We start from the raw sequence: 13,450 nt of genomic DNA on the forward strand, positions 1-13,450 counted from the left end.
ATTTGCAGCGGGCATCAAAGGGTTACAATTTTAATGCAAAGAAGGGAAAGTGATTTTTATGATTTGAATGTAAAAAAATAAAAGTAAATGTTATGATTTAAAAAAATACTTGGTAAAATTACAGACCCTCCCAAAAAATAAAATATATGTACTTGGTTACTAAACACCAGGGGTGTCCAAACTATTTTTAGTGAGGGCCAAATACAGAAAAATAAAGGGCCGGGCCACACTAGAAGTGACATTTTGATACATCAATAATGTGTGTATTTCTAACACACCTATTGGGCATAAGGTCACTGTGGTTTGTGATTTGTGATTTTTATCCATTTTTAGGCATTTTTGCAGAAATATCGCCCGCGAGGGGCTGCACCTGCTTGCAGGTATAAAACCCGGTGCTGAGCTTTCAGGACTGGTTCCACCTGATCAGATCTGTTCCTTTTATTGCCTGGATCAGATCCATCAGGTGGGTTTCTGAATTTTTTGCATTATTGCAGAAATATCGCCCGAGGGGCTTTTAGCAGCAGCGGTCAATAAAACCCGGTGCTCAGCATCCAGGACCGGTTCCACCTGACTGGATCTCTTCCTTTTATTCTCTGCATCAGCACCAGCAGCCCCGTGCTGATATTCAGCTGTTTCACCCGCTGGAGCTCGGCCGCCGACATTTGACTGCTTATATCTCCGCGGGGGAACATCCCAGGAACTTGCAACCACCAACAGKTTGTAGCGCAGATCCAAACAAGCCCTCTTCCGCCCGGATCAAACGCTCAGAGCCGCGTTATGGCTCCGCAATAAATGGACTGCTTCTTGTGCGGGCCATATTCAATTATATTTTCAGAATTTGCTGCGGGCCAATAAAAACGGTACCGCGGGCCACAGTTTGGACACCCCTGCTATACACGTATGTATTTGAGCATGAAATTTGTTCAGTTACTGCACTGTATGCTGGTTTATAAAACATATGTAAAAACCATTTTTAAAATGGCCGTTTTATTCCATTTGTGTTGACAAAACATTGTGCCCCCTCCCATCATTTCAGTTGTTCATCCCTGGTCTAAATGTATSAAGTTATTTGGCACAAAGTTGTAAAAACCCGTTCTGCAGAAGGTGCCACTTGTGCTCCTAAACGCCTCTCTTGTCGATCCTGACTGGTTGCGAGCAGGATTACTGAAGCTAGAAAGTCATATCTCCACTCTGCAGCGACGATAACTCTCTGCTGCTCTCCGTGTCCATGACAACCTCCAAACTGAGCAAAAAAAAAAAGATCTTAGCAGAACGGAGCCTTTTCTGCACCTTGTTTTGAAATTCATCCTGTGCTGTACACCCATTTGGACTTCAATGAAGTGATTTTCTTCATTCTTACCTTTTCTTTCTTCTTTTTTTTTTTGAGGTTCACTCTAAATTTCAAGCTGCAAACAAGGGCTGCAGTGTGAGGGTTTTTTTCCTCTCTCTCTCTCTTTTTGAATCAACGAACCCTCCTCTCTCCCTGGTCATGTCAGACCTCTGATGCTGGACATTAAGAGCGTGTCGTCATAGTAACCGCACATAAAATATCCACAACAGCGTTCGTGGAAGTGGGAATCGAAAAAAGCAAAACAACACACCATTTCTAGTTGTGTGTGGGAATGAAGGAAAAGAAAAAGCGGCTGAATTATTTGCAGGAAGAAAAAAAAAACGACGGCCAGTTTGTGTGGATTGCCTGGCACAGAGCCAGCTGCGTGACGGAGCAGGACGAGTGCGTAGAAGCAGAGGAGAACACATCTTTTCAGCCACACGGTGACATTTTTATTACAACAGGTGATAGTCTGGTTAATTATTTCGAGCGCAACTTTTTGAAGAAGCAGCAGGAGAGACTCRGCTTCATGGAAATCCTCAGAGGGGAGCTGAGCGCTGGTTAACGAGCTGTGTTTGGTGAAAACTGTGTTCAAAAGGCACAAATGTTTGCTGCAGCTGTTTCTACGTTCAAATTCCAATATGTTTTGTCTTTAAATATATTTTTTTTCRCACTGGTGGATTTATATACAAACTGCACCAAGCTGTTTCATTGGGAGAAAAAAAATGTATTGCTTGAACGTTAAACATGTATTTAAGGATAAATTTTGACGTTTCAACTTTGACTAGAATGCAACGACTTTTCTATTACATTGTCATCACAAGGATTAAAAAAATATTTCTTATATTTTTATATTTTCATTAATAATGTTCTTAAAATAAGAATGAAAAACACTGAAAGTCATGTCAACAGGTGGATCTCAGAGACTATCAGTGTTGGGCACAGTTCCCCTAAAGCACTAATAGGGGACTAATTTCTTGATTAGTGCTTTAGGGCTTTTGTTATCTTTTAAATTCATTAGTGGATTAGCACTTGCTAAATTTATGAGCTAAATTTAGAAACACCAACCGAGGTCTTTAAATGTTATTGATCAACATTATGGTTCACGGTTGAGGGTGAAAGCTGTCACACATTTTGCTCATATGCCTGCCACTTATCTACAAGGTCACGTGTCAAACTCAGGGCCCGCGGGCCAAATGTGGCCTGCAGGTGACTCCCATTTGGCCCGCCAAGGGCACTAAGTGACAACATTCTGCACACAGTAAATATTGTCTCATGTTGACTGAAGAATGTTCCACGTGTCATCTGGATTATATTAGTGCTTTAGAATTAGCTTTTGCTAAATTTTTCAATGCGTTGGAGCTTTAGAATTAGGGGACCTAAATATTTGAGTTAGTGCTTTAGGGTTAGGGGACCTAAATATTTGAGTTAGTGCTTCAGAATTAGGGGACCTAAATATTTGAGTTAGTGCTTTAGGGTTAGTGCAACTAATATTTAGATTAGTGCTGCCCACCACTGGAGACTATAAACCACAGCTTTCTGGTTTTGTTTCATTCCCCCATCTCCTTTTCTGACTTCTTCCTTAATTAATTAATTAATGTAACTTTGTTACAGAACTGATTGGGTGGTTATTAAACTTAAAAAAAATGGTGGAGTTTAGAAAGTCATCACGGATCAAAGAATTCATTGTGGTAACTTAGCTGAACAAGCTTATGCTGCAACGTGAGAAATAACCAAGTACTGACACTTAAAATCCAACCGTTTTAAATTTTTTTCTGCACATTTACCATATTTATGTGTATAATTCAAGAAATTTAACCTAAARTGTGGGCACGTTTTTGCTACATCTTGGGAACCATTTTTCAGAAAATGGCAGCCTCGTAGGGGGCGAATGTGCATCGTGGGGACCAATACCCGCTCCCCACAAGTACGGATGCCGATTTTGGGTGTGGGGTATGGTTTAGGGCCAAGAARTGAATTGAGTTTAGGTTAGTTTTAGGGTCAGGTAGGTACCTGTGAGGCTATTTTAGGGTAAATGATCAGAGTTAGGCTAAAGTTACAAGAAAATGAATGGAAGTCAATCCACATTCCCCACAGGGATATAAAAACAGACCTGTGTGTGCGTGTGTGGGGTGTCATATTACACACGGGATTAAATTTTAATTTATTTTCTAACGTACAACCACAATAAATTTTAAGATTTTCTCGTACAGAACTGAAATATTTTGTGGTGAGGGATAAATCATCACCATTTCTCCCTCCCTATAAGGATTAGATTGGTTTTTGYTTTATAAGCTCAAAAAAAGGAGGGTTGCATTATACATGGATAAATACGATAGGTGTTAACCACTTTAAAATACATTGAACTTTGGGAAGTTATGCCTCTCGTGAAAAGACGTGTGTATTCATTCAGTTCCAATGCATTGTAAGTTTTAGGCATTTTGAGGTGATATAAAACCTAACACCATGGCAATGAGGTAGTTTAAGGTCATGCAAACATAAGTCATCCAAAGACTAAACCGTCCCATTTAACAGTCGTTATATTCAGTCTACCTTCAGTCTACCTGGACTTTAAAGGGTGTGACCTCCGTGAGCTGAAACTCCTGAAACACAGATGATGACTACTTGTTCTGTGCTCGCTCCAAAACCCCAACTTTCTGTCCATTTAGGTAATAGTTTCCATTATTTATTAGTTGAGCTTGGGAGTTACCAGTAGTCCTTGCAAAACATATCAATTAAAAAAATGTATTCACATAAACAGTAACTTATTAGGTGACTGAATATGGGACMTCACATTACAGGGAATCACTAGAGATGCACCGATAAACCTGCACAGATTTCCTTAATTTTGGAAGATTGGCCAATAAGTTTGGTGGAAAAATTGGCTTCTCATCCACCTCCACAAAGGTCTGAAAATCAGCCACTGTCCCCCTTTGCTCTGCTGTGAGCAATGCTTCAAGGGTATTGTTCAATGTTTTTCAATAAAATAAGATCAGAACATTGAAGGTGTATTGTGAMCTTAAAACACCTGACAGTGTCAGCTATTTAAAATAATAATCTGTATTAGCCAAAATCTGAAAGTTCGGGTCAAGTTTTTTAAAAGTTGGTGATAGGCCAGAAAACTGCAATCAGTGCACCAGAAATCACTGTCAGAAAGTAGAACCCAAGATAAAGACTTTAAAACGGCTCAAAAATCTCCCTCTCAGATAAAACAGACAAGTTTGGATAACCATCTCTTTTTGCAACATTAGAGGCAAATCTATCACATTTTAAAAATTTAGATGGAGAACCTAAGRAGAACAATAAGACAAAAACATCAATACACCTGGCATATCTTCACAGGAAAATTACTTTTGGCTTGCATGACTTAAATGTTGTTTTTTCAAAACAGTTCAGTACYATCGCTGCCTCTTACAAAACATCACGAATGAGAACCCAGCAGAGGAAGATCCAAAAAGCTAAAAGTCAACAACATCACAAGTCTCTACATAAAAACATCTCATTRGCTTTGTCACATGAAAAACACCGGTGTATGGTGGCCCCATTACTTCTTGTTTAYCTACATAATAATGAAAAGAGCTCAAACACAAAAATCACAACGAGCACATTGTGGTATTTTTTTCCTCCCCAGAAGGCTTTAAAGTCTTTGATCCTAATGAGCTTAAAGTGCTCTCATGGGTACATCTTAAAAAACACCGAAGAGACCCATAACATCTAAAACCTTACCTACAAAGAACAGTTTTAGCACCTTTTTTTTTCAGATTGTGTACAAGCGCCACATGTAGTCACTCTTTTTTTTTTTGAAATCCCTGGCTGATTATATCAGAAACAATCAAGACAAGCAGAAGTGACACGGCACCCTGATGTAGTTTACTGCGGTGAGGCATTTGCACATTTGGAATAATGAAGTCAAGCACAGCAGACTAAACTAACAGGCTGCTTTTTCATTTGTTTTTGCCATCTGCAGGAAGAAACAGACGAGGGGGAGGACTTGCTTTTAAAAGAGACTGTGTGCTTTTTCTGTTGAACAAATTAGAGATATTCGAGAACTTTCTTTTTTTTTTTTGGTTAGTTTTTTTTTTTTTTTTTTTATTTTTTTGGATTTGGACTTGTCTCGTTTCCTCTTTGCTTAATTTGTTGGCCCTGCGTTCTCTAACAGACAAACAGGCAGCCTGGCAGAGGAATAAGCGGGTCATAAACGTATTCAGAGGCTGCTGCCGACCTTTGCGGGTGAGTCTCAGAGGTGTCTGTGGCACCCAGGCGGTTGGCATTATGTGACATTACACAACACAGAGCGAGATGCAMACAAAAGCAACGGTAGCATTTCGCCTCAAAAAAAATACGCTGAAGTTCACGCCTCGTCACTCGGAGGATGCCAAGTTGAATCGAGAAGAGGTTGGAACAAAGATTTGGTGACATTTAAAAATCAAAACCATTTTGTGGTTCTGAGCCTTAATTAAAATATCTTCATCTTGAGCGTCACAGCTTCGGCTGAGTCACCGCTGACAGCTGCACTAACACGACAATTGAATGAGCGTTTCAGCTCGTGGGCAGATCACAGCAGGGTCACACACAGCTTATGTTCTGTTACTTCAGTCGTACAACACTTCGAAGGGAGACAATTTCTTCCCTTTTTTATTTTTTTGCTGACTTCTTTTCTCAGAATTTCGACTGTGTAGACAAATGTTTGTGAGGACAAACCTCACCTTTTCTGAACCCACACGGAGCAGAGAGCAATCGGCTGCACAAGGCAGAACACAATAGCTGGGCTTCAGTCATGTGGTTTGGATGATGCACAATTTCAAAGGGAGGGCAGGAAGTAGCATGTCTATGGAGGAAACTGTTGTAGAGTCAGATTTGGATCCAGTTTCAAGACAAAGTACCAGCAACTAGTTGACAAATATGTCGGACATGACCAGTATCTCATGAAGAGGAATGAGTTTGACAGAATCGAAAGATTTGCCAACAATCGAGGTTGTCGATATCACCAACAATCTGGTGCTTCAGATGTCTTACTACACCAAGCACCAGATGAAAGCCTATAAAAGTCTGGAGGCATAGGTAGGYCCACAACTTTGGCACCAAACGACTTCAGGCTATTTATAGTTTGGTCTTAGCCAGGGTGAGCTTTCTGATATTGTTTTATACACTAAGATGCTGGCACTAACAACTAACTTTAAMAAACATRCAACACCTAACGACACAATTAGCACAAGCAGTTTACACAAATAAGCCTTTTTCCASACGTCAGATCCTACAGTACTTAACTTCTTGCCCTCTGTCTGCATTGTGACATCATTTAAAAACAACCGGTTACGATTGTCAGATATTCATACAGTTTTAGGAGTGAAAGCAGAAATTCGAGAAAAAAACTGACGTTGTCTGATTTGAGGGGTTGTATTAGGGCTCACGAAATTTATTACCTACATCAAACAGACAGGACGACCCAAAAATATATTAAAAAAATGGACCAAAAGTGAGCTCTTCAATCAGACTTGAATTGTGAACCGATAGGAGGCATGACTCTTTGAGCAGAGRGGCACCTACTCAAATATGGAAAAGGGAAGCTAGACTCAGGAGAATAAAAAACTTTAAGGACACTTGAAGAGGAGCTGTGCATCAGAAAGCCACTGATATTCATTGCAGGACCGACTCAAAGCTTTTTGCACAAACTGAGTCGAAGCACACCGACAAACATTTGGCTCGTCTTGTAGAAGAGGACAGAAGAACGAGCTAAAAGATTCAGAGTGGAGCGAATCTGTCCTACCTGTTCCACCTCTTTGAACCACCAGGCTAGTCTCGGCTCCCACAGCGCACTCCTTGAGCAGATCCACCACCTGCGTGTGTGTGAGTCCCTGAACGGGCTGCTTGTTGATCTCCACTATCAGGTCCCCCTCGAACAGACCCGGACAACCCAACGGTTCCAGGACTTGTTTGACCCGCTGGCCCGTGATACTGTCGGCGATCGTGAAGCCAAAACCATCCACGCCCTTCACCATCGCCAGAGTCAGCAGCTCCCCCTGGGTGGTGCCTGACGACGCCATGGAGATGCTGTCGGGAGGCGTGGTGCCGGTGGCGGTGGGAAGCGATCCGTCCAAGTGGGTGTCTCCTGGGTGAGTGGCGAGGAGCTGCTGCTGGGAGTTGTCCTGATTGGGATCTGCAACGAACCGCGACGAGCGGGTGAGATAATCCAGGTAGGTATCGTAATCGGTCCTGCCGTTCACCATGATGGGCCGCTGCTCCATGATGCCCAGCGGGGAGATGATTGTGGTGGTGTTGTTGGTGGTGTTGGTGGCGTCCTCCGGGTCGAACGGCAAAGGGTAGCCACGACACAAGACGAGTGTCACGCTTTGTCCGATGGGTACAGACTGGAAAAGTTTGACCACATCGGCGTGGGTGGTACCCAGGACGCAGACATCATTTATGTAGACAATGACATCACCTGAGGAGAGAACAAGGGAAACAACGGGGAGTTTAACAACTGGAACATTAAAAATAATGAGGCAAACAGAGGTGACCAGATCAAATGTTAATGTTGCAGTTAAGACAGTCATTCAAACTAACACCTGAATGTTCTATAAGTTAATTAATTAGCAGTTCCAGATGTCTTTAGATAAACTGCTGTTTCTAAAATTGGTATAAAATTTGTAGCTATTTTTTTGTTGTCACACTATTTCAGTAATTTGTCTAAAGAATATTCCATACAAAATAAGGCATTTGTTTAATAACACCTGATGGCATTCAAATCAGGTGTTCAGGTAATTGGATGTTTGCTTGTTTTGTCCTCTGAGTATCTAAAACTTGTTGTAGTTATGGTGCCAACAGATCATTGAGCTGTAGACRTGTTTTCATTGGCCATTTTTTGAAAATCATAGCCTATTTGTGTATGGTTTTCTTGGCTGCGCATATTATTTTGTTGTCCACCTCCACTCGTTTTGTATCCACCTTCCCAGCTGCTCACATGTTTACGATTACGATCATCCTTTTACCTAAGATTTACAAAGACCTCTGCTTTTCAACAGCTCAGTCATCGGCATTTTACATCTCCATCAGCTGTGAACGGTTTCTACTGATAAACATCACCGCATATAAGGTCTTATCTGCCTTTCATGTGTAAAAAAGAGCAGATGACAAGTGGCTAGAAAGTTTACCTTTTATGGGTTTCAAGTGCTTTTTATTTGTCCGCTACAGGTAGATAAAATCTAGCACACAAATAAATGTTCTCCACATGAAAGAGCTCCATGCCTTTTACTAAATATAGTGTTTTACGCTTCACTGTGGAGGGATGAAGCAGGCCTGGGTGGTGACTAAAGTCGAACATACAGCTTTATGTGGTCCGACGGGGAAAACATTCATTTTCTAATTGGAGACAAATTGCCAAGCTCTTTGAAATTGGATTAAAAAGTTACATTCGTGCCTAAGTGATTGGAAAGCCCCACCAATCAAACACCCTTAAAACTCAGACTGTAACAGAATTAATAGTAAGATCAATTTAACTTTCTCTTAACAGGAAAGGATAAGGCGAAATTGGGCTGGATTTATTTTGCATCGACTGCTAAARAGCACCACGAAAGGTGAAGCCGTCTACTCGATGTGATTGGGAGTTAAGATATCATCTAAGCTCTTGTGCAGACGAACCGTTTTCCAAGTTTCAACGCTCCGCTGGCATCGATGTGCCTCGAGGTGACACAACGTGAGGGACTTTTTAATTAATCAGAGTAAACGTGGCCGACATTTGCCTTGAGTGTTCGAGTCAGAATCAATAGTTTGAACACACTGGCTGAAAACAAATGGTGGCGCTGTGACGTCACTGCTCTCTGCTTTGAAGGAGTTTGGGACCAGAAAGGGAAATGCAACAACGGAGTCATTAAAAAAAAAATGAAACGCTATCAGACAAAAGCACTAAGAAGGACGAGAAGGAAGATGTGAATAAAATGATCCAAAATGAGCASAAATGGTCCCAAACAGGTGTGGATAAAAGGGAAAGGCATCAACATGGAGAACAAAATACTAAAAACACACAAACCAGTCCACTTCTCTGTCCATTAAAACATTTTCTACAGGTTTTTGTGTCGGTTTCCTGTCACACTGACCTCAGCTGTGTACAGCACGGTCCCAGCTGAGGCAACTTTAATCATCCCAATTATCTTCCCCCCGTCTAATTGTGCGTTCGGGAGTGAGTCAGCGTAATGAGAGATCTCCGTGTCCCTGCTGAGATGACGAGGCCATGATGACGACGGTTAAGACTCTCAGCAGGGTGCAGGCTTTCTGTAGGGATTGGCTTTATTGTGCATGTTTGGAAAGTGTCTTTTTAACATGGTGACTTGTCAAAAGTTCATTACATCCACTTTGCAGACATTGTTTGTTTAAATGAGGCAAGTGGTTTGCAAAGCTTTAATTGCATTGAGCTCGTACACCATAAGGCAGCATCACMCTAATAGCTAATTTTAGTAGCGGAATAGTCATCTAGCATTAACCAATGATGGTTAGTCCTCATGGTAACGTGATTTTTTTGTTGTTTTTCAAGGCAAAAATGTCCCGTTTTAGCTACTTTGATGCCTGTCTTTCCATCCTCTGAGGTAAAGTTTCTGTGGTGATGGCAGAATGATGACCAGTTCCATCCACAGGGTGCAATGTTTTAATGATATCCACAAAACTAAGACGCTTACCAACAGCTTAGCCACATCATTAAAGCACAAGCAGATCTGACCATCATCATTATCAATTCCAYCTGCTTTAAAGCATTTTGAACTCAAAGACAAATGAAGATAAAACWGATTTAGGTCATTTTGGTTTTCTCATTCAGTTTCTACAATTTTACACTTAAAGCTTGACAGCTAACCTGTGATTTTAATCAGTCTTTCAAATGTTTYATAGTACGGGGGTCCTAATTATCATACAAGTGGGCCAAAACTCAAAATTTGGCCCAAGCCAAGGGCAATTTCCATCAATATTTTTTGAAAATATGYTATATACCAAATTATTTTTATAGAAAGGCAAGATTTTCAAAAATCTGTTTTATTTAGAACATGCATAACCCAGTGGATAAGGGAAATAAAGATTAAATTTAGAAGGACTTGTTATTAGCATACATTTCTTGGATTTTACACTTGTCCTAAATGCACAAAAGAATATTACCGCAGATCATTCCTCCCATCCGCTGTTAGACTCTATAACCATCACCGCTCCCAACAATCTTGATAAGCATCCAAGTTTGTGTTTGCACGCCAAACAACTCTACCTCTCAATCATTACATAAATAATAACCAGTGGCAACTGTACATCGTTTGTTCGGTACTGGAACACTGACTTAATGACTGAGTTCGACTCAATTTGCACACCCCCTCGGATCATGAGTCCGTCATGACTGTTTTTTCCAGTAATTTCATATTTATCTGCACAGTATCTTGCTTTATTTTCATTTTTATCTAATTTCATCGTGATAGTCCAGTAAAGTAATTATTATTCTTATTTTTATTTTGATCTGTGTTTATTTTTCATTGTTACTATCTTTGATTCTATTATTAGGGCTGCCACAAACGATTATTTTAATAATCGATTAGTCGTCGATTAATCGATTAATCGTGGCAGCCCTATCTATTATTATTGCTACAGTTGATAATGTCACATAGCAACATACTGTTTCCTGTGGACTGATGTATCTGCTGCTACCACACCTGGATTTCCCCGCGCAGGACAATTAAGGCTGTTTTATTCTTCTGTTCTATTATACCTTAGAGATACATTTTATCACAATCCAGCAAATCAAGTAAAAAAAAGAAAAGAAAACCCTCACTCCAATTAATTGACTTTAACATAAAGAACACCGCAAAATACAATAAAAGTCAATTATCTGTTACTCTTTTCACATTTCAAACTTAATTTTCTTGGTTTGAAAGTTGGCCACTGTCATGAGTTAAATGCACCAAATGCAGAAACCATAAAACTGTTTCACATTTCAAGTATTACCTTTTGTGCTGAGTATGTGTGTTAATGAGGGGCAGATTTGATTCGCCAGCTTTGAGTTTGACACGTTTTAGAGGCTATCTGTGGAAACATGACCTAAACGTGTGAACAATATGAATTTGATGCACTTTGTGCTAAATGTTATTACCGTGGTAAAAAAAAAAAATACATCTGTTTTGTGCATGAACTCAAACTCTGGTAAAAATGCCAGTCTTATCCAAACAGAACAGACTCTGCAGTGGGAGGAGGCAGTTCAGCAGAAAGCCCCTCTGGTGCTGAATGAGAGTTAAAGCAATTAGGCTTCCCAGTTTGAAGCCAGTTGTACCAACAGACCCACTAATTTCACTTTAAAGACTGCTTCTAGCTCTAAAACAGAGTCTCTCAATGTCAAGCAAAGACAAATTATTGCTCTAGATTCTGCAAAAACTGAAAAATATCAAGGCTAGCATTTCTATTTGATGAGTTTTTTTTACCTTTTGCCCTTAAAAATAATTTGTTGCAGATATAAAATCTAAACAAAGCCCTTCCTGACTGTGTAAAATGAAATAAAAGACCACTAACAAGAGATCAGGTGGAGAAAAAGACAAAAAAAAAAAAAACATGAATCTGAAAGTGGGAATTTCACACCCCTTCCAGGTCTGAGTTCCCTCTGTGTGATCTTTGAGTAACTGTGAACGTGACGGCTCTGCTGCTGCAGAAGTAGGACACAAAGTCTAAGGAGGCAAACTGTGGCTGGTGAGACGGAGATGAAGACGAGTTGACGGGAGAATGAGACGGAATCATGCAAAGTTATTTTTGGGATGAAAAATACATAAAACAAGAGAGGGGATTTCTGTAATGAAACAGGAGAACAGGCAGAGACGACACAAAGCAGAATGGTTTAGAAGCCGACAGGCTTTATTAGTCAACGAGGGATTTATTTTTAGCTGGTGCTCTAATGCATTTATAAAAAAATAATAATAATAAGAGGACATTTATGTCCCAATGTTATTAAATAAATCTGCCAAACTATGTAAGAGAAATTTCAAGTTTTAAAGAGAAGCTAAAAAAAAACTCACTTATCAGCTTTTTACATTTTTTATAAACAGCTTTTGTGATAAATAACCACCGTACAGTTATTTCCTGCACTATATACCGATAGACACATCAGTGCAGCTACTTTTCTTCCCCTGACCTTTTAGTGCAGATGGATTGTCTCAAAGTGTGTGTGTGTGTGTGTGTTTGTGTGTTTGTGTGGGAGACAATGTGCTCCAGTTCCACCCCCAAGTGGCCGCAGTCAGGAGTTATGGGGCTCATAAAGTCCACTCCATGATTAATGGGAGAAGAAAGATGCACAGTTGGTGCACAGGTATGTGCATATTTTACACTCGGAGCTTAAACCACGCAGACATGCGAGTTACTCCAACAAACATGTCTGAGTGGAGTGTTTCACAGTGATAAATTGAGAAGCTGCAGAACAATCTGTATTTTGGGGACATCTGACGTGATTATTTAAAATTAAATCCCATATATGTTTGTGCTTCATAATCCCTCACATTTATATGGATTGTTAGGTTAATTATTTTTAATCATTATTATAATGCGGTGCAGAGAAAACCCCTAATCTGATTATTTTTATCTCCGTACAAAAATTCTGACCTCTTTATTTAAGAACATCCAGATTTTATTCACCAGTTTTATGTTACCATTTTAATCCATGTGTGGTTCATTCTTTGGTTTTTCTGTTTCAAAATAAAATCGCAACAAGAAAACCGTGATTTTTTTGTTCTTCCCATTTTAGTTTGTAAAATCAAAATAATTAAAAAAAACTGTGTTTGATTGTTTCTTCAACTATCTAAATCCAAAATAAAATATACAGTTGTTTTAATATGTAACGTAAATGACACAAGTCATCAAGTAATAAGAGTTTATAGTGGCTGGAAGACTGCAACCGAACTCTGTTTTGCATAACTTGGATTATTAAAGATCATCAGATCTCAGTACTCATTTTTCCATCTAATTTTAATAAAAATATTGAGCAAACTTTTAAAATGTTGCGAAATGGAGTGGGGTGGAAAGCAAATCCGGTGTGTTTCCATCTACTAGCTTAAGTGAATCAACCTGACTAAGCATTTTTTCAATTGTCCTTTTTCTGATTTCTGACATATATATATA

General features: G+C 39.7%; 1 protein-coding gene across 9 annotated transcripts in view; it reads right to left on the minus strand.

The window, feature by feature from the left end:
• Positions 1-13,450, minus strand: part of magi2a (membrane associated guanylate kinase, WW and PDZ domain containing 2a) — a gene marked incomplete at its 5' end in the record, with an annotated part of 97,574 nt that overhangs the window by 42,055 nt on the left and 42,069 nt on the right. For all 9 annotated transcript variants that reach the window (XM_014004279.1, XM_014004277.1, XM_014004274.1 and 6 more), the window contains 1 exon segment: positions 7,098-7,772. In XM_014004279.1, the coding sequence (XP_013859733.1) occupies positions 7,098-7,772 (675 nt within the window).

This window comes from Austrofundulus limnaeus, unplaced genomic scaffold (assembly GCF_001266775.1).
Source record: "Austrofundulus limnaeus strain Quisiro unplaced genomic scaffold, Austrofundulus_limnaeus-1.0 Scaffold22, whole genome shotgun sequence".
In the NCBI taxonomy this organism is placed as follows: Eukaryota; Metazoa; Chordata; class Actinopteri; order Cyprinodontiformes; family Rivulidae; genus Austrofundulus; species Austrofundulus limnaeus.